Source organism: Poecilia reticulata, chromosome 6 (assembly GCF_904066995.2).
Source record: "Poecilia reticulata chromosome 6, P_reticulata-male-v2, whole genome shotgun sequence".
NCBI lineage: Eukaryota > Metazoa > Chordata > Actinopteri > Cyprinodontiformes > Poeciliidae > Poecilia > Poecilia reticulata.
Window position 1 is genome coordinate 7,511,863 of NC_088835.1, and position 19,981 is coordinate 7,531,843.

The 19,981-nt window shown below is 39.8% G+C and overlaps 1 protein-coding gene and 1 long non-coding RNA gene across 2 annotated transcripts in view; one reads left to right on the forward strand and one right to left on the reverse strand.

Moving 5' to 3' along the window:
- LOC103465948 (uncharacterized) overlaps nucleotides 1-19,981 on the forward strand; it is a 114,058-nt gene that overhangs the window by 51,219 nt on the left and 42,858 nt on the right. The window lies entirely within an intron of this gene.
- Nucleotides 1-19,981, reverse strand: part of cspg4 (chondroitin sulfate proteoglycan 4) — a 91,996-nt gene that overhangs the window by 13,103 nt on the left and 58,912 nt on the right. Inside the window, exons 3-6 of the mRNA XM_008411185.3 lie at nucleotides 15,234-18,773; nucleotides 12,273-12,461; nucleotides 11,883-12,158; nucleotides 5,980-6,156 (exon numbers count right to left, since the gene is read on the reverse strand). Of these exons, the coding sequence (XP_008409407.2) occupies nucleotides 5,980-6,156; nucleotides 11,883-12,158; nucleotides 12,273-12,461; nucleotides 15,234-18,773 (4,182 nt within the window). The remainder of the gene's footprint in view (nucleotides 1-5,979; nucleotides 6,157-11,882; nucleotides 12,159-12,272; nucleotides 12,462-15,233; nucleotides 18,774-19,981) is intronic.

Consider the following 19,981-nt stretch of genomic DNA (forward strand, 5'->3'; position numbering starts at 1 on the left):
AAGTTTTACTTAATGTACGTGATAAATAGATGCCAATAAAAGTCGTTATTAGCCCCCCGCCTGCCGTAACACATTAGAGCATATTATTTATTTGAACCAACAGAGATTGATTTCTGAATCTCAGAGGTAGAGGTGAGTCAGCCTGTCTTGTTAGGGACCCCTGACGGAGTTTAAAGAGCTGAGATTTCTCAAACACGTATGTCATCCTGGGACCTGACCCACATGGCTACACGTGAGACTGATTTGAAACCGTTTCTAAGTGGCATTAAAGGCCAGACTGTTGAAATTAATAGCTTTGACCATTCTAATTTGCCTATAACTTCAAAGGCAGAGAACAGATTTATGCTGTTTGCACCAGGGATTTATTTTTTATTTATATTTTTATTTTTGTCACATTACAACCAGATCTGCTCTCATGTGACCAGTTTACTGTGTTTCCTGTAGAAAACCAAATGTTTTATTGCTTTCTTTAAATACTGAGCTTCCTCTTGCCACTCTTCCATTGTGTCTGGACTTTTGGATGTTGTTGTCTTATACATTTATGTTACATTTTTTGCATCGTTAATTGAACAATGCAACTATTATAGCCTAACAATGCTAACTCTTCTCTAAAACTTCCTCCCTTGCCTCATTTCTGCTGTGTTCCTTGGTCTTCATAATGCTGTTCTCTCAATAGCATTCTCTTTTTCTGACATAGTTTACCTCTGTGACCTTCTCAAGACCATATTATATTTGTACTACTCACTAATTACTTCTGAAACCAAGTGATTTTTAATGAGGGGCATCAGAGTTAAAGGGCTTGAATATAAATGTATACTACACCTTTTCAGATTATTGTACGAAAAAATTTAGAAATCTAATTTTGCGTCACCTTCCAATTCACAATTATTTACACACTAGTTTGTCTTAATCTCTTACTAAACATCTCAATAAAATACATTGAAGATGTTTGACAGAATATGAAAAAAGTTAAGCGGGTATCATTGCTTTTGCATGTTTCCATTAAGCATCGAAGTGCTTGATGGATCCAGTAATCCCACGCCATTGAGAGTCTCTATCTCCTCAGGGTTGTTTTCTTCCTAAGTCCGCAAATGCACAGCCTGGTAGTTATTTCTTATTTCTCAGGCCACAAAGACGGCGGGTAAATGGAGACTAACCCAAACAATCTGAGCCAATCTGAGCCTCTTTGTGAGAAAGAGTGGAAGTGGTTCTGTTTGCCTTCCAGCAGAACACCCACCCATCTCTTGACGAGACAGCTGCTCAATGCACTCCTGTACTTTATCCGTCTGCTCACAGAAATCTTCAAAAGAGAGAGAGATAGCTCTTTAAGTAACTCCAGATATGGTGCAGTATGCAGAGATGACTCAACTGATAATGGCACCCACCTGGCAAGTCTCTCAGCTTTACCAACCAGGAGAAAAATACTTATGTTACAATACCCAGACATCATTCATCCAAGTCTGCTTATGTAGCTGCTGCTGCTCATACGGGTTTAGGAAAAAGCTCCAGGCAATGTGGAATATGTTATACTGATGTGGAGAATTATGTGTTGTAATCAGATTCCTAGAAGGTCTTGAGCCTTAAAGAGGAAATTTATGCATTTCACAACTCTTGACCAGGTGGACCGTCTATAGAGTGTCTTTAGCAGATTCATATCTTGTAGAAGAAACATGGCTTTTCTATACTGATGCAGCAGGAAACAAGGTTGAGCAGCTCAAGGCAAGCTAATGTAAGATCACCAGGAAGAATGATGGTGTAAAAAAAAATGTAATCTTTATGGCAAACTTTAAGATTCCTTAGTACATATGAAGCAAGAAGAGTCCGAGACATTTTTTTTAAGGTTAAAACCAATATAAAGAACATAAGATACCAACAGGTTCTGATCGAGAGTCAGCTAGAAACTAGAGATCAGGCCCAAAATCTGGGTGTAGTAATGGACTCTGACCTGAACCTTCAGAGTCACATAAAGACAATTACAAAGTCAGCCTTGAAGAACATTTCCAGGATTAAAGGACTATGTCCCAGCAAGACCTAGAGAAACTCGTTCTCACAGGCCTGCCTAAAATAAATCAAATAGTTCTGATCCAGAACAATGCTGATCACATTCTCACTAAAACCTGGAAGATAGAGCACATCACCAGTCCTTACACTGACTCCTATTGCTCAGAGAATAAACTTTAAAATATTTCTGTTAATTTATAAATCAATGATTAGCTTATCACCACAATAGATTAAAGATCTGCTGTTGCTCCTCTCAGGTCTTCTGATTCTAGTCTACTCTGAATAAGAAACACACATGCTGTTGGCAATTAGTGTAATGGAAAAGATTAATCAAACCAAGCTAACAGTAAGTAATCCATTACTCCATTTCTGATTCTGATGTTTCCATTGCCATCATCTTTAGAGTCAGCTGCAATACGTAATTTCTTGGGTGGAACCACAAAGGTAAGCTGCAATGCCCTATCAGCGTCAAAAAGCAAGACATTGTCTCCAGTTTACTGCTCATCCTCTCTTGAGCCTTATTCGATAGATGCTATCTACAACCCCCACGAGGTTTTTTGTTTTGGGGATGATCTCACCTGGTCAAACCCTTAAGCTTGACCATTTTTCCCTTCTTCTAATGCATCAACTTTGTGGAGTAGATGTGTGTCCAATATATCCCACCCACTGACACGATCAAGAGATGATTAGTCTCATCTCTAAGTGGTCGTAATGTCCAGCACCGCTGGCGCTAGTTCAAGATTGTTTTATTCACTGCCTCATATGTTTCTGCAGTGCAGTTCCCTACATATTCCACTAGATGGCTATATTGCCACACTCTCTGCCCACACAATCTAGGGCAGGTTTTCCAAAAATGGCCCCACAAATTGATGGTTTATATAACAATCAATGCATTTAGCAACTAAAGAGGATAGATTGCAAATTCAATTTGATTGAACACAATGGCTGAGATTTCATATTGAGGCACTAATGAAGTAGCAGCCACAGACAAATGACTTGGTTTGCAGGTGACTCAACAGGATAGTATTGCTTTTTTCCCCTCCTCTTTCTGTTAGTCTCTGGGGATATGAAGCTGTAACAACCAAAATTTCGACTGGTTCAGGAGCAGGGCTCGGGTTCTAGGAGTGAGAAAATGATGGTGTCTGCCATGACTACGAAGAAGAGAAGACAGCGGTGATATTTTCATTGTGACTTCAGGCTCAAATCAGGAGTATTCTGTTTATGAGTGTGAAAAGTAAAAATATTCAAAATTCATATTAAATTCATAGATTGAAAAACATTTTAAGACCAACTGTGCATGAGGAGACCATGCAAGTCATCACATCTGATCATTTGCTGCAGAGGTTGCTCACACACACGTATACAGATGCATTTACTTCCTGCTTTAAATCAGCGCAGCGGCAGCTGGGGCCGGCCCCGGCTCTGTGTGGGTTACACGTCTCCGTATGTTATTATGTTACATTCTGCCGCCGCAGCAGAGGAGTCGCAGGGATTGGATGCCGCCCTCTGCTCTGCCAGAAAGCAGCGGTCTCGTCGACCATCTTGGGTTTTCCAAAAATACGGGTTGCCAGGGAGACGGGGGAGCCGCAGGGAGAGCAGGGAGGGCTGAATGACACAGTTAGTTTCCAGTTTTGTGAGCTGATTACTGCCGCCTTCACCCCCCCGTCCCCACACACACACACATACACCCTCCCTCCTCCTACACCCCGAGTCCTCTAACGGCAGAGTCGACCCGACTGAACCTCAGAAACTTCTACGACTCAACTGACGCAAATCAAAGATTTATTGGGCTTGCTGACTGTTGGGCCACAATAACAAAAAATGCAATGGATGACAAAACGTACAGAATACTTGAAAATGCAATTAAGTCTAACGAACTTCCGCAATGCAATAAGACCTCCATAATAAACATCTAATAGATTCACTTCCTTTTTTCCAAACGAAGTAAAAAAAGTTAAACTTTGGTTAAGTTGAGTTTTGATATATATATAAGATTTGCTTAGATTGGACTGTGTTCCCTTTTCAGACTTTTTCCCCTTTAAACCTGTTTTGCAAGAAAAAGCTTAAATATGTTATATATGTAGATCGGGATGAATAATTAGATAAGAGGAACCAATCTGAGAATGGTCAACAATTCCTGTAAAATTCTGTTACTTTTATTCAACATTACACCAAATTTTAAGTCTTTGGCCAAAAGATGCAATAACGTTATCTTTAACTTTAAGCCAACATTTCCAGCGGTAAGTTGTTTCTCCGCCATTAGCACACTGAGCAGCATTGATTGACAACGCCAAGACGTCTCCTCCTGACTCTGGCTGGTTGGTTGGGAGCGGTGCATTTATTCAGCCAGCAGTAGTGGCTTATGGAGGAAATCCATATTTTCACAGATTATGTGTCTCATAACTTGCTGTCGCAACATATTTTTATAAAAACAATACTGCAACTTTAAGGAGAAGATTCTGCCATGAGCTGTAGGATTTTTGCTTTATTTTAGGATTTGTCGGTTTGTTTTTAATATTCACTTAATTCCGTAGGTTTAGGATTTCTTGTAGCTAACTTTAGTACTTGATATGTATTTTTACTCCTCTCTGAGTTGGAGCTGTTCGTCAGTAAAGACTTTGCTTCTTCATTACCTCTTTGTTCAAAATCTTCAGTACATACATCTACGTTTTATCTCTATTGTTTACTTCTGATTCCGTTTGTGTTCCCCGTCCCAGCAGCTTCCCTCATAGTCTCAGCTGCCTGCTCTCCCAAGCTATTTCCCATCTGCTCATTAACTCACCTGTCTAGCATTCAGTAATCAATTTCAGATCGTCCTGGAGTCTCCACCAACATGTTGCTATGTATTCCTGACTGTCATGCTGTATTATTTTGGATTCACAGAACCTTCATTCTTGTAAGTTCTTGAATTTATTTTGGATGTAACTCAGTTTATTTTCACCTTCCTGCTTTCTGGCTATTCACCATTATATATTGTTTAATATCTGTCATTTAACTCCAGTTACAAATAGCAGGGTAGCTAGTTAGCTGAGCTAATAACCCAACTAATGTTGGGATTTTAGCATAAAGAGTACAAAAAGTTGTAATACTACCAGGTTTTCTTAAAAACTATGTGAATCGCTTACTGTTCATTCCCACTTTTTGTGCTGTTTACAGAGTAATGCGAAAAAGCCAATATTATCAGAGTTGTTAGCTCGGCTAGCTATCCTGGTATTTGTAGCTCTGGAGGTTTGATTGCCAGCACGCCAACTATACATTCAGACAGACATTACCTGTCATATATTGGCAAAGATTTGAAGGAGGTAATCATGTAAAAATAAGCTGGAGAGCTACAAATAGCAGGCTAGCTAGCTGAGCTAGCAACCTTGCTACTATTGGCTTTTTAGCATTACTCTATAAAGAGCACAAAAAGTGGTAATACTGTACAAAAAGACCTTGGTGTGAATTGAGATTTATGATGGGCTGGATGTGAACAGATTAAGTTTAATTAAATTATTCTTAGATAGGCAATGTTCAAAAAGTAGACCGTAGGTCATAGATTCATTCCAGTGTAACACTTTCACAATGGCTCCAATTATCTTGTTGTGGAAAGCCCAAGCTTCTGACGCGCTAAATCAACATTAAAGCTTAAAGCACTAACATGAAGTTATAAACTGACTTTTCTGCAGCTCGGAACCTCATAAACTATTATGAGGCCATTCATTTTCTGCTCCTTTATGTGTTTCTCATGGTTTGGGCAACGCATTAAACCAGACAGATTTATCAACAGTCTTACAGTCCAACATGCACAATCTGATATCAAGTGCGTATCATAATATAATACAATGGGGAAAACTACATCCATGGTAAAACGTGTAATAAGTCAAGAGAAAACCGGCTTTGTATTCTCTACGTTATCCAACAGTTTCCCATCCAGCGTCTCTCCACCTCATTTACCCTAAAGTGTTGCCAACACACTGTTAAAGAGAGAAGCCTTACCTCCAGGCCGGCGTTGCGTGTCACCATTGGCGGCTCATCGTTCACTGGTATGATGGTGACGGAGATGGTGACAGGGAGACTGCGGCGCTCAATCTCGTACGACGAGGCAGAGAGTGTAAAACTGTCCTCCATGGTCTCGCTGCTGTCGTGCATGTAGACGACCTGTCCAGATTTTACCTGTAGGAGACAAAATCGTATCCGGCTGTCACTTAATTCTGAATCTGAAGCGAGTGTTTGAAATTCTTCGAAAACCTAGTCTTTACAGCGTTGAGACTGACCCAAGTCGTCGCAACGCAGCGGGGGAAAAAAAGGAAATGTATCAATTTAAAAGATCTAATGCAACAGGATTATTTTATTTACAGAAGTATAAATATAAGTCCTTTTTATGTAATATTTGATTAAGTATCTCTGGCTGCACTCAACTTTTAAGACTATGTTTTTATTTGGAAGTTTGCAATTGGACTGCATCTGAAGATATTCTAGACTTTAGTCTGACGCCTCATCAAAGAAGAACAGAATGACACTGCCATCAGAATGTGTGCCTATGGGTCAGGCATATCTCCATAAAATATCTCTGAAAAACTAGTTTAATAATAAAAGGTTACATTTATTCTACAGATTGACACATTTAAAAGGTAATGAATAACAACCATAATCAAATCTTATACCAATCAATATTCAGATGAGTATAAAGAAAATGAGTCTTTGGCGCAAACAGTGCAGTCAAACTGCAGGCCACTATGGGCTTCCTTGAGACCCATGTTGATGTGAATTCCTCATTTTTTACAAAAATAAACTATAGATGATACATTTATAAAACCTGATGTTTCTTTTCAAAGTTTTTTAAATCGTTGATGCTGTAAATACTTTAGACGACCTTATTTTACCAATGAGACGGCATCAAATTAGTTGTTTCCCCTCTGAAAGATAGACACACAGCATCACACATCCTCCACTATACTTAACAGTGAGCTTTATTTCAAACCCAGCTGGAGTGTTTGTTATGGAAAAACTCAAACTTAATCTAATTTGACCAAAGCGCACAGGTAGTTAAAGTATAAATACAGTTTCAATCCCAGTTAAATAACGGATTCTGCGGAGCATTATCCTTTCTACATTTAGGTTGTTGATGTATGAGGTTGAAGAAAAGTGAGTTGAACTCATGACTTACAATGAGTTAGACTAAAATGCAGTGCTGGTCCATTTGTTCATGCTATTCTTATGGGCTAACAGAAAAAAATGGCATCTAACAACAGTTTGTAGTTCTCATTGTTGGCCTCTATCTAAGCTACGCCCTAAAGAGGGCGTTCCCTAGTGTGTCATTTCCTTCAGCCTTAGCTTTGTGCGCTGTGTGTGCGTGTATGTATACACGAGCATGCAAATAGCTAAAAGAGACGGAAGAAAACAGAATTACTTATTCTCACCAATTTCTAAAACGTTTTCAATGTGAAATTAATTTGTTTTAGTGGGGTAAAAGAAAAGCAGACTCACAAAGTTATAGCTTATATTTAGTCAAACTGTACCTATATGAAAAACGGGCAAACTCAGCTGACTCTTCACACAATTCGGCTATTTTAGTCTTTTTTTTTTTTTTTACAGTCTGGTCTGCATCAAATTAATGCGTGCATATCAGTGTCCTCTGATTTTTAAAAATGTTTTTTCCCTGATGGCTCTGGGAACAGTTAGGACTTTGTGTGAACAAGCACCAATAGGCTGCATCCTTACAGGGCAGGAAGTGCCAAATGGATCCCATATGACTGGCATCTGGACTAACAACCTCCACCCCTATTTCTGACTGTGGAAAAAAAAATCAGTTGAACAATGAGTCTGTTTGCAGGGAAAATAAATACCTTGGGGGATGTTAGACACCTGCCAGATTTAGATAAAGACTTAAATGTGTTAATAGTTATCATAAGCTGCATGGTTTATTTTGCCTAACGTTTTGTTGATGAATTTACAAACAAAGGTAATGTAAAAGACGAGGTCTGTTTAACGATGTTCCGACAAAACCAAAGCATCTGGTAAGGGTTTTCTTTTTAGACTACAGCAAACTTTAAGTGAGGTTTTTCCTATAGTGTTCCCTTCCTACTTGTAGATAATCTTCTTGAGATCTTCAATTGCTATAACTGGTTAATGCAGTAGGAGTCCACTTCAGTCTTGGTCTGTCTCAGATTAGCTGTTACTTTTCAATATGTGAGACCAAGCAAAGAGGAATCGTGGGATTTGTGCAGATAGCTATAATTCACAAATACTTGAGACCCTCTTCCCTCTAAAATACCTGAGTCCCTTTTCCCTCAACCTATCGCTGACTGTTTTAATGGTTCCAGCACCAAGCGTACCCTGATGTGCATTAATACGCACAGTGGAAACCGCCTTAGCACTACCGCAGAGTCTAACTTATTTCTTTACAGCCAATCAGTGCCAAGGAAAAAGACTGGTGCTCCTGGATTGGCTGCTCTGCAAATGCCAGCCATTAGCATATCAAGTAGCGTTTGCCCTGGCTATTTAACTTTAGCTTTTTAAGCTAAATTGTTTTTCTGAATATTTTAGATCCACAAACTGGCAAATTTTCCACAACTAATTTGCTGTTATGTTCCACAAAAAGATCTGCGAAGAGGTAAACTCGTAAATACTGAACTGCGTATTGGTGCGGGTCAGTTGTAGTCTAGATTTCTAGTGGGGCTGTTTAATAAATTAATAACTGTTAACAAGGTCCATACATGTGATCAATATCAATAGATAATATGTCTGATAGAATGTTCAATAATTCAACAGAACTCCGATTCAGAACCACACTGCATTCTGGGGAATTAGCCGCTCAACTTCTCACGGCTAACTAAGCAAGGTTGGTAGCATCAGCTAACTCACTCGCTCTTTAGTTACCTAGCAACAACCTGTTGAATAACTTGTGCAGAACTGCTGAGTGAAAACTGGATAAAACGGGAAACGCCACTAGTTTGGTAGCACTCCAGATATTTAAAGCAAGAGACGAATTGATAATTACCTATTGATAGATATCAGACTCTTGTAACATGTTACATTTTTTAGCCATATCATTCAGCCCTAATTTCTACTAAGTCACGATGTAAAAAGAGTTATCTGTTGTAGGTCAAGCGTTAACCGTTAAAAGCTTTTCAACAAAACTTCCCCTCAAGAATCTTAAGATTTGCCTTTATGTTCTTCAGTAAACACTGAAAAGTCTCTGCTTTTTATAATTAAGCCTCAGCATCCCAGAATGTGGGTTTTTTCATCTCTAAACCATTAACATTTACATTGCTCGGTTATTTAGACAGAAGCCAGTGAATCTACACAGGAAACTGAGATTGGAAATAGTGCGATACTATAATATTCCTCCTGTGTGAAACACTCTGAGAACAAAACTCATTTTTGGTCAGGGTCACTGGTTGATGCAAATGTCAGTTAAATAGCTTTCACTTAATCTGCTGAATCATTTTTGTCATTTACACCATTTTATTATCAGGCCGTTACGCCGGTCGGAAGCGGTTTACAGGTATATGTTTCTCCCAGGATGATAATTTGGTGGCACGCTGCCTCCCAGCTACATTTCCAACGTAAATAATCGTTAGCCTATGTGGTAACAACCTCCCAATGGAAATATAACGCTCATAAAACAGGATTCCTATAAACCACCGACATTTTTTAAATTGGTATTGTTTTGACACTACAGTCCACTTTGGTCTTAATTTCTCTACAGCAACTTTAAGCCAGAAAACTAACAAGAATGCATCATAAGTCTTCTCCTGAATGTATGCTATCAAATGTTTTTATCCCATTAACAGATCCACACTAAAATAAAAATAATTCCCTTAAACGTCTAGAAGACCCAACAGAGAGCTTGTATTGGTTTGACAAAGAAGTTATATGTTTCTGCACATGTGAATAACTTTATTGCTTGACGTAGAGTCTACTGATATGACACATTCGGTCTAAGATGACACATTTAACCCAGATGTGTCTTGATATTCCTTTGGCTGAAGTTCATGAAGACCTATTTGAGTAACTCTCCCTGCATGTTTCCATCTGGTACTTATGTTACTGTAAGCTATAATAACTTCAGCAGGACTTGATTTATGACTTTATCATATCATAACCTTTTTCCCTGCCAGAGGAGAGGTATTTCATACTGATTTGAAAATGTATGTACTGCAGTTTTTCTGTTGGGTTTGCTCCCACAGAGGAAGATAAAGACATTTTTACACTATATTTTTTTACCCTCGTTTTTGTCTCCAACATTATAATTCCCACTATTCACTAGACAAATTCATTTTCAACTTCAAATCTTTGGGGAAAAACATGAGTGAGTCTGGCAGGAGCAAATGGGAGAACGTTTGTATGGACCTACTCATTATTATAGGAATACACCAGGCCGGTTTATTTTGGCTCCGAGCGATCCGAAGGCACCGTCAGTTTTTCCACCGTGGCTCAGTGAAGGAAAGGGAGCGAGAGAGAGAGGGGGAGAACCAAGGCTAGCTGTAGGAACTTTCAGATTTGGGACTAACTACCTCCGTTAAACTATGTTCTCCATTCACAATGCATGATGTTTTCCACTCGAAAGAACTCATCCATTTTTCATGGTATCCCGAAGCCGAGGCGGCTCAACCGCACGGAGGGAGACCAGATAGATGCACTGCAGCGGATCTGACATCCTTCCCCCCCACTTCTCCGCCTGCTGCAGCACAACAAACCTCAAAACAGACTTAACTGCTAATAGCTAGGGAAAACTTCACTGTGATACCTTGGTGTGGCGTAGCAACCGCGATGCAGTTTTTGGGAGTAAGACGTCGTGTTTTCCAGAGTCACTAGGATCGGATAAAAACATGAATTTTTCTGCTTTTCGAAATGAGACAACTGTGGGATGTTTTGCACATAATGCAAACGTTATGTGCATTTCTTTTCATTTAAGTTGATCTGTGTTGTTGCAAATTTAATGGAAAGACATCTGTACAATTCAGTATACACACTGAATTGTAAAATGCATGAATTCACATGCTTGGTACACTGGGCACGTGCATCTTGTTGTTTTCCAATACTTATGTTATGAGATAATGTGAAAGGGAAAGTGACAGAAAATGATTTCTGATTAGGCTATTAACCTGAAATTCACACTAGATGCTGGTAACAACCCAAGTAACACAAAATTGTGCATAAATTAAATTAACTGTAATTAACATGCAACACAGTGGTATTTTCCATATTCTATTTTATGGCACCAAATGATAAATGAAGTAGGTATAATTAAAGGTAGAGCCATTTGAGTTCAAAGCACTTATGATGAACTACAAACAAGAATCGATTCCTCTTAACCTGACTTAACTAGGTTAAGAACTAGTTCTTGAGATGAACTGGCACAACACTGAGTGCTGGCAGACTTCATATGAGTGATTATGAAAGAAGAAATGGACAAAAACATCCTTAAGAATCTGTAGGTGAGATGTGGGTGGATTTTTCAGCAAGAATATGGTACTGAGCTAACAGCCAGGGGGACTCCGTTGAAGAGAATGGAAAAATAAAGCTGCCAGAGTGGCCCAGTCCATCAACTGACTTAAATCCGATTACAAAGAAGAAGAAGATCCCAGACACATTAAGATCTATCTGAGACACTTTTAGTGCAATAGACCAACAATCATACCTGAGCAATGTACATCAACATCTGGGAGCTTCCCTAGCAGTTAGCATGTTCACCACCTCTTCCATTGGTCATTCCATTTCCTTATACAGAACTTAATTTATAGAACATTTTGCTTTTAAATCTTTTTGTCTGTTGATAATTGGTGTGGATTTCATGTCCAATTAGGAGTATGTTTCAGTAGAAAAATCTTGCTGTTTCAGTTTGTATTATTTCCAATAGGAGAGCATAAAACAAGATATGTAGGTATTCTTACTTCTTCCCATGTAAAGTAAGACAGCTCGTCCCCTTCCAGGTTGCGAATTTCACCGTGATGCGGAAGCTCTTCCACAGAAAAGTCGATGTTTGCTAAGCTGTAGAAGTGATTCGAGATGTTCAGAATCTCCTCGTTAATCACTCGACTGAGGCCTTCCTTGATGGAGAAGTTGGACGCCTGAATGGGTATAAATCGGGGCATGATGTCCACCTTGACGGTCAGGTCCTCCACCGTGCTGAAACCATTGCTCACATCCAACGTGAAGCTGTCGCTTCCCTGAAAGAGATGGACATTGACATGATTTACCGATGATCGGCGACGGGCCATCGGAGACGGGGTTTGTTCAGATTTATTTCCGTTTCAGCATGATAGAAGGAAGTACCCACTAACCTGCAAAGATGCAGACACGTAGAAGACGCGGCTCAGATCGATGTCTTCCTGAGAGAAAGAGTGGATGTAGTCGAGGACCGGGGAGGCTGCGACCTCTGAGCTGTTTTTCAGCATGACCACATGACCGAGTTTAGGTAATCTTTTCAGTGTGAAAATCATGTCTGTAGGAAGGATATCGGTCTGCTCCACCTGAAAGGCAAAGGTCGACATCATCAGTATTTTCTACATTAGAGGAAACCAAGTGCATAAAATGTCAATAAAATCTGCAATAAAAGCTCAAAGGGGTAGGTAGCATTATGTGTTTTCCAGCCACACTGAATAGTTTGACAACACATCCAAGTAACTGTTAAGTTCAGTTAAGTCCATAAATATGCTGTATTTATCTAATACGACTTAAATGAAATTTCACTTTGTAATAGAACGCCTTAAATTTGGGCTTCTGTCTCTTTAAGAAACTCCAGCTCTTTCCGAAACTTTGCCTTCAGGAAGCCTTCACAGCTTTGCTCCTCTATTAACCCTTTAATAATGTTTTTACCAGCATTATACTGAGAAGTAGCTTGTATAATGAACTCAAAACGCTCAGTTCCACCAGGTGTTTGCTAATTGTTGGTGGAGCAGATAGGGGAGTCGAGGATTAGGGCTGCTCTGTGAGGGGGAGCTGCAGGAGGAGCTTCGTCATCGAAGACAGCGCATCCATTGAGACGTTTTCCACAGCTGATTGTTTGCCACGGAAGATTAATGGATTTCTTCAACATACATAAAAGAATCAAAGCAAAACTTTAGGTATGTTTTTGATGAGGGATTAACATTATCACATGACATAAAGCTAAAAAAAAATAAATTTTACATAATACTGCCCCTTTAAAAAATTGCTGCTTTCTAACTCCAAAGACCACATTTTGATGTACTCATCATATGTTTTATCTCGGTATACACAGGTGAAATACTTCTTCAAGCATGAAACACCAGTGGGCCTTCCACATGTGATTTAGAATTCAGTATCTTATTAATAATGCAAAGCTACATTATATCTTGGAGAGGAGGCTGTAAACTGTAAAAATCGTCTCAACCAGTTTGGAAAACAAGAGAAATCGGTTTAATTACAAACTACTGTTGCAGAATTTGTGGAAAATCCCTTGTTTATTCTAACCATGCAATGTTGACTTCAGGTTTTCATTTACACTTAATGACTGTGGAATAATGTACATTAAGGAGCAGAAACATGCTTTGACACAAATTTGATAGCAACTCCTAAAAATACTTCTGTGACACTTGGAAACAATTAAGCTGCTGTTTTTCCACACAGGCAGATTTAAAGCCCATCCCTCTAAGAAATATTTTAATCTGTTCTCTGGAGTCTGAGGCCTTGGCCTGTCTAGCAGGCATGCTAATACTTTATTTTTATTCCAGAAGACGAGGCTACTATTCATGTCATAGTAAGGATGCGAAAGCTCCCAAAGGTCAAATTCACATCCCAGATCTTGGACGGGGCCAATCTGTCAAGGCTTTCCTCGATGAATTCTTCAGTGGTTTGGGCACCCACAGGTCGATATTGCAGAACTAAATTGAGAACACAGTTGCGGAAATTCACGTTTTGACTTTTGGAAAAAGGTTTCTCATTATTTCGAAAGTCAAAACATACAAAGATGCACTCAGAGTGTGTTATGACTGGACCAGCAATTTAAACTTCATTAATTGCTTTTAGGATGAAGTGCATGCAGGCTCATCTTAGAAATAACACCAGGCTTCAGGAAGCTCCTGTGGGGATACTCAGTGCTCTGTTTTCCACACTTAATAGACTGCAATTTAGTGCACACACCAAATTAAAAGCAGCAGCGGTATAGTCACATCAGCCCTAGCTTTTATGTGGTAGATTAGAAGCAGGGTTACGAAACGTTAAACTATTCTTCAGGAGTCACGCGAACGCCTCTTCTGACGCATTACAACAAAGTTCAAGAAACCTTCAACAAACCAAAGGAAAATTACATGTCTCTTGTAATCGTTGCTACATTGTCTTAAAATGAGTGCTGTCAATTGATTTAAAAAACATTAATCAGATTAATCACTCTAAAGTTTAAAAAAAATATTTGAGTTTTATTGCATCAAACCAAACATCAGTCTTCTAGGTTTTCATATTCAGAGAGATTTAAAAGAAATAATTTTGTTTCTAATGTAATTTAGAAATGTTAACTATAACCTGTTGGTGCTTCAGTGGAAGGACAATTCATCACTGTAGTACGTAGGCTACATGCTTCCTTGGTTTGATCCAAATGTCCATGAGTTTTAAAAAAATAAATTTTGGTACTAATGGCCTTTAGTTTTACAGTAATCTGATAGGAAGGAGGCAGAGATGACAGGGGAGAGACATGCAGCAAAGGAACCAAGGTCGGGAGTCTGACTTGGGACAACTTAAGTTTCAAGTTCTAACAGTGGTCCCCAAAGTCGGTCCTCGGGGGCCGACATTCTGCATGTTTTAGTTCTCTCACTGGTAGTAGTAACAACCTTTTCAGCTGGTCAATGTTCCTCTTAGGGCTTCTAACGAGCCGTCATTTGATCCAGGTGCGTTAAACCAGGGAGAGAACTAAAACATGCAGGATGCCAGCCCTCGAGGACCGACTTTGGGCACACCCACTCTAACCACAATGTTTTAAAGTGAATTTTTCTCCTTGCTCGTCTTTTCGCTCGCATACGTGACTCTGCATTGTTGAACACAGTACAACGCTAAGTAATGTGCTACTGCAAACTAGGTAAACGTCAACAGGAGAGGGGTTTTTAGGTCAAAATAGGTAATGTAATTAATCTGCATTACGTTAACATGTTAAACGTTGTAGATTAACATGTTAATGTTGACAGCCTTAATTAAAATTAAATTTTTTTTGAGAAACAATTTTTGCAAATGAAACTAAAATCCCAGCCCAAAAAGTTTCAACAAATTTTAATTCTCCAGTTTGTAAAGATTACCTTGAGATGATCCTGGCTGATTATGGTGTGCTCCCCCTCATAAGAAATGATGACCTCATTGGTTATCACCTCTGGCTCTGAAAGGTAACCTTGTTTAAAAATCTTTATTTTAAATAGGCCTTTTTCAGACAGTTCCTTTGCTCGCACTGTGAAACCAAAGAAATCCTTGGCCTTAAGGCTTTCATAATTGTGCTCATATGACACGACTCCCTTTTTCAAGTCCTCCTGGGTGAATTGTGAAGCCTCAATCCCACTCACGATAATCCTGCCATCACTGGGTGGGGACGTAACCTCGAACTTAATCTCGCTGTCATCTCTGATGTCCATGTTGGAGTCGGCGCTTAATAGGCTGGTGTCGAGGGTCTTGGTACTTCCATGGTCAATGACGATCATTGTGTTGTTCACCAATTGGAGGTAGGGATCACCAGCTTGGATTTGAAGCATCGCGGTGGTTTTATGAAAGCCATCTGAAACCTGCAGGGGAAACCGTTCTTGATCTGCTCCGTGATGAACGAATAAGATGATCTTGTCCCTCAGGTCAGCTTGTGTAAAACGGAAAACTGGCTGCGACGGATTGGACGCCGACATGATATTGCCTGAAAGAATTCCTTCTCTGGCATAGACAATTTGAGTGTCATTGACATTTGAGTCGTCATCTTTAAATTGAATGATGTCGGTTGTGAGCAAGCGCTGACCCCGGCGGACCACGTTGAAGACTTTGTCCACTATCCTCACTGGGACGTGCTCATTCTTGAATTGAATCTGTATTTTGAAGATGCCCATCACCACTTTTGGACTGTCTGAATCTTGCGCAGTGGCTGAGAAGTGGAACTCGTCGCTTGTAGTCCTGGAGCCATCATGCTTGTAAATCAGCCTGCCATGTTCAAGATCTTCATTACTAAAATATCTAACTGCCCCATCAAATCTAGGCAGTCCTGGGGCATCCCTTATAAGGCGTCCATGCTTTGGTTCTTGTGTGACTCTATACAAAATGTCCTGGGAAACTGAAGACTGCAGCCAGAGATGGTTTTTGTTCAAAGCTAGCTCACCTCCTTGTAAAACAACAAGATGCTTATTTGTCAAAAGATAGTCATCCGTTCCAGAAAGTATGCTTATTGGGAAGCTATATAATGGAGAGTACTGGTCCTCAGCAGAGACTCTAAACTGAAACTGGTCATTAGTATCCACAAATTCTTGCATCCGCACTACGTAACTCAAAGCATTGTCCAAAATGTCCTTCTGTGTGAACATGTCACCCTCGTTCAACTCTTTGTCTGATATCTGGAGACTACCATGTGCAGGAGACTTCACAAGAATGTATTTGATTGTTTGCGGATTTGGGGTTTTGCCCTGCACTTCAGTCTGAAGCTTTGTGATTATCTGCTTCTCTCCAGGTTTGGCTTCTAAAGGTTCCAGATATGAAACTTTTACTTTGGGAGGTTGGATCTCAACTCGGAAGAGGTTGTTTGGGAGAACAAACTCTCCCAAATGGATGTCGAACAGAATGTTATCCACCTCAGTGTTTTCATGGCTATCTGTATCTGTGCTAAAATACCTAATTAGTTCTCGATCCAGATGAAACTGATGAAAACTTGTGACTTGCGTGTACATGCCATCATTTCCCCTAACTCTTAATTCTCCTAACACAGGAGGTTGTGTGACGATATATAAAATATCCCCATTACGAGGATGAGGGATGACAGCCAGATTCGGAATCCCTATTGACGCATTGCTTCCTTGGACTACGCTAAGGCCAGTGGTGCTGGCAATGATTGCATTTGGTTGCATTGCCAAAAACATAAAAGTGCTTGACTGAGTTACTGACCCACCGTCCGACACTTTCAAGGTCATTTCACTGGTCCTACCTGTTTTGTGTACGAAAAAGATATTTCCGTCTTTCAGTTCTCTGCATGTAAACTCTGAGATTCTTCTTCCTGGTTGCTGACTATTTACCAGGTAACCAAAATCAAAAGAGGGAGCCGAGGTCACAGTTATTACTAACTGGTCACAATTGGAGGCGGATTGACTTATTTTAAGAAGGCTGGGGCTCAAATGAGATCTTCCCTTTTCTGTGATTGGAAGTTCTACAGTGGATCCTGGTGAGGCCCTGGCTGGAATAATTTCCACCGGAATCGAATAACTTTGGGTACCTTTTAGGCACTCTGGAAGGTAGCTGTTACTCTGAACACGTACATAAAAGGAGATCTTATCACTGGTTCCTCCATTACCATCATGCATATACTTGATTTTCTTGTCGACCACATCAAGCAGAGAGAATTTTAGAGAGTTTTTATTGACATTAACATCAACCAGGCCATACCAGGGATCATCGGTGAGCGTAAAGATAATTTGCGATCGGCTCATCCCAGCAGCCCTGAGGTCAAATGTAGGTCTCAGGTTGTTGATATCAAGATAGGCTTCTTTACCATCAGGTACTTGCAAAGTGCTGATGCTGAGGAGTTTAGTTACATTTCTGAACACCTCAGGTTCAGAATCAGTTAGATGACATTCTTGGTCGTTTAATTGAGGCTCAGCAAATTGAGTTACGAAATCAACGATGGGTGAGGAAGTGGTGATTCCATCAGGTTCTCCATAGGTTGAGTAGTCATAGTCGTCTCCTTCACATTTTATATGGACATCTTTGGTCACCAAAGCATCCTGCAGACCTTTGTCCCGTTGATTTACTTTAATTTCACCAAAGCATCCAATGAAAGACTCGGATGTGATGTAGTCCTCAAAACGATTCAAGGACCCACTTTCACTAAATACTTCCTTCATCTTCCTCTGGATGCCTCCAAAATACAGGTTTCCTACCAAATCCAGTTTTTGTGATGAGTTGAGAAGAATGGAGGATGGCTGGCTGTCTACAGTAAGAACAAAAGAATCCAGGCTAACCTGAATCTTGACCCTGTGCCACTGGTCATCATCCAGCTGCACCTGTGTATTCTCAAGGGACTTTAGACCATCTCCTAGATCCAAAACCCCTTTGAGATAGCCTTTTACAACACCGATGGCAATAAAATCTGACGTTTGGCCATGGTGGAAGACAAGTAAAGCGTCCTCTATGGTGGTTTTCATTAGAAACTCCAGTGACCTTGGAGCACGAGTAGATCCACTCCATGTAGGGAAGGACACAAAGGAATCTGGAGTGCTTAAACTGATTGCCTCCCCGTCTGTATGCTCAAACTCACTGCTGCAAGATTCCTTGGTGTCTTGGCACTGCTTAAACGCCGAGTTGAGAATGTTGAACTGATGGGATTCGAATTTAACGTCAGTAATGCAGCCACGGAAAGGTGGGATGGCGTTGCTGAGATAGGAAGTGTCCAGGTCACCGGTTCCTCCAAGCCAAAGGCCAAGGTCAATATTTAGCCTTTCTCCACCAACATCCACAGGGACGTATGTTGAAAACAGACCATCTATCGTCAGGGTGAGCTTGCCATCTTGCAATGTCAGAAGCACCTGGTGGTCCCTGAGGTTGTTCAGCTGCACTTCTTGAGAAAAGGACAGCATGATTTCTCTAGCTTCCACTTTCATTCGTGCCTGTGGGAAGAGGACAGAAGAAGGTCACTAAATAACTTCAGATCTACAATTTTTAGATGCTGTATATAAAACTGCAATATAAAATTAATTTATAAATTGAGGTCTGCATGTACAGTATACATAAAAAGAATGTATACTGTACACATACTTTTTTTGTGATGTGTAGTGTTTATTTTACACACCTTTAGATTTAAAAGCTCAACCTTGTTTTCATCAAACCTGCTCATGTGACTTCAAATATGCATTTGCAATATTTAGCTGAAATTAGATGGTTTTTATTCTTAAGAAAAGATTTCTGCCTTGTCAACCTTCTTCACAGTCCACACATGTAAAGAATATGGGAGATGGTTAACTATATTACACAGCCATTACAAGTCATAAATTCCTGCTGCTCCTTCAGTGCTGCTCTGTGAGCCTCTTGGCTTCCCCTCTGACATGTCCTCCTCCTCCCCCCCGATTTTTAATCACTTCCAGACCGACATATAAAAGTCTTGATAATGTCACTGTCATGAAATATTTTTATCCACTTGATTATTTCTGTCTTCCCTATGTTCCATGTATCTAATGTCATTGAATTTTTAATTTTTTAATTTTTTATTTTGCAACCTTTTCCTGATTGATCACTTTTGACAAAGAGATCCGACTAATGCTGTGGAAGGCCTGTGCATGAGGAAAAAGCTCACAAGAACAGCTGGACTTTATTTAGGCTCAATCACAGGCAATTTAAATGATGGAAAGAGGCACAAAGTCCTTTATATGATGAGCTTCAATGTTAATTCCCAGCAACAGTTATAAGAAACTGCACCTTAATGCCTCCACTTTGCTTTATTTTCATGCTTATTTTTGTTTTACAATTAATTTGAATAGGTTAAACATTTAAAGTGGGTAAGTTCTGAAATTATTTCTCATTCTCCAGCAAAATGACACATAACCTAAAAGTTTTTGTCACTGTTCTGTCTAAAAAAGATACTGAAATTTGATTGGGGAATGAGATAAATAAATAGGACTTCCTGGGTCCTCCACATGGGAACATTTCTTTCAAAAATGGGGCAATTTTTTTTTACTGTTTTTGCCCCACAAACTGTAAAAAGTTTTTATCTATTTTTCTTAAAAGCATATTTCAGAGTGAAAATCCCGCCCTTGTGTCTTCATGTGGACCGAAAACAAGAAAGCATGGACATATAGGCCCAACCTATCACCTGACCTAT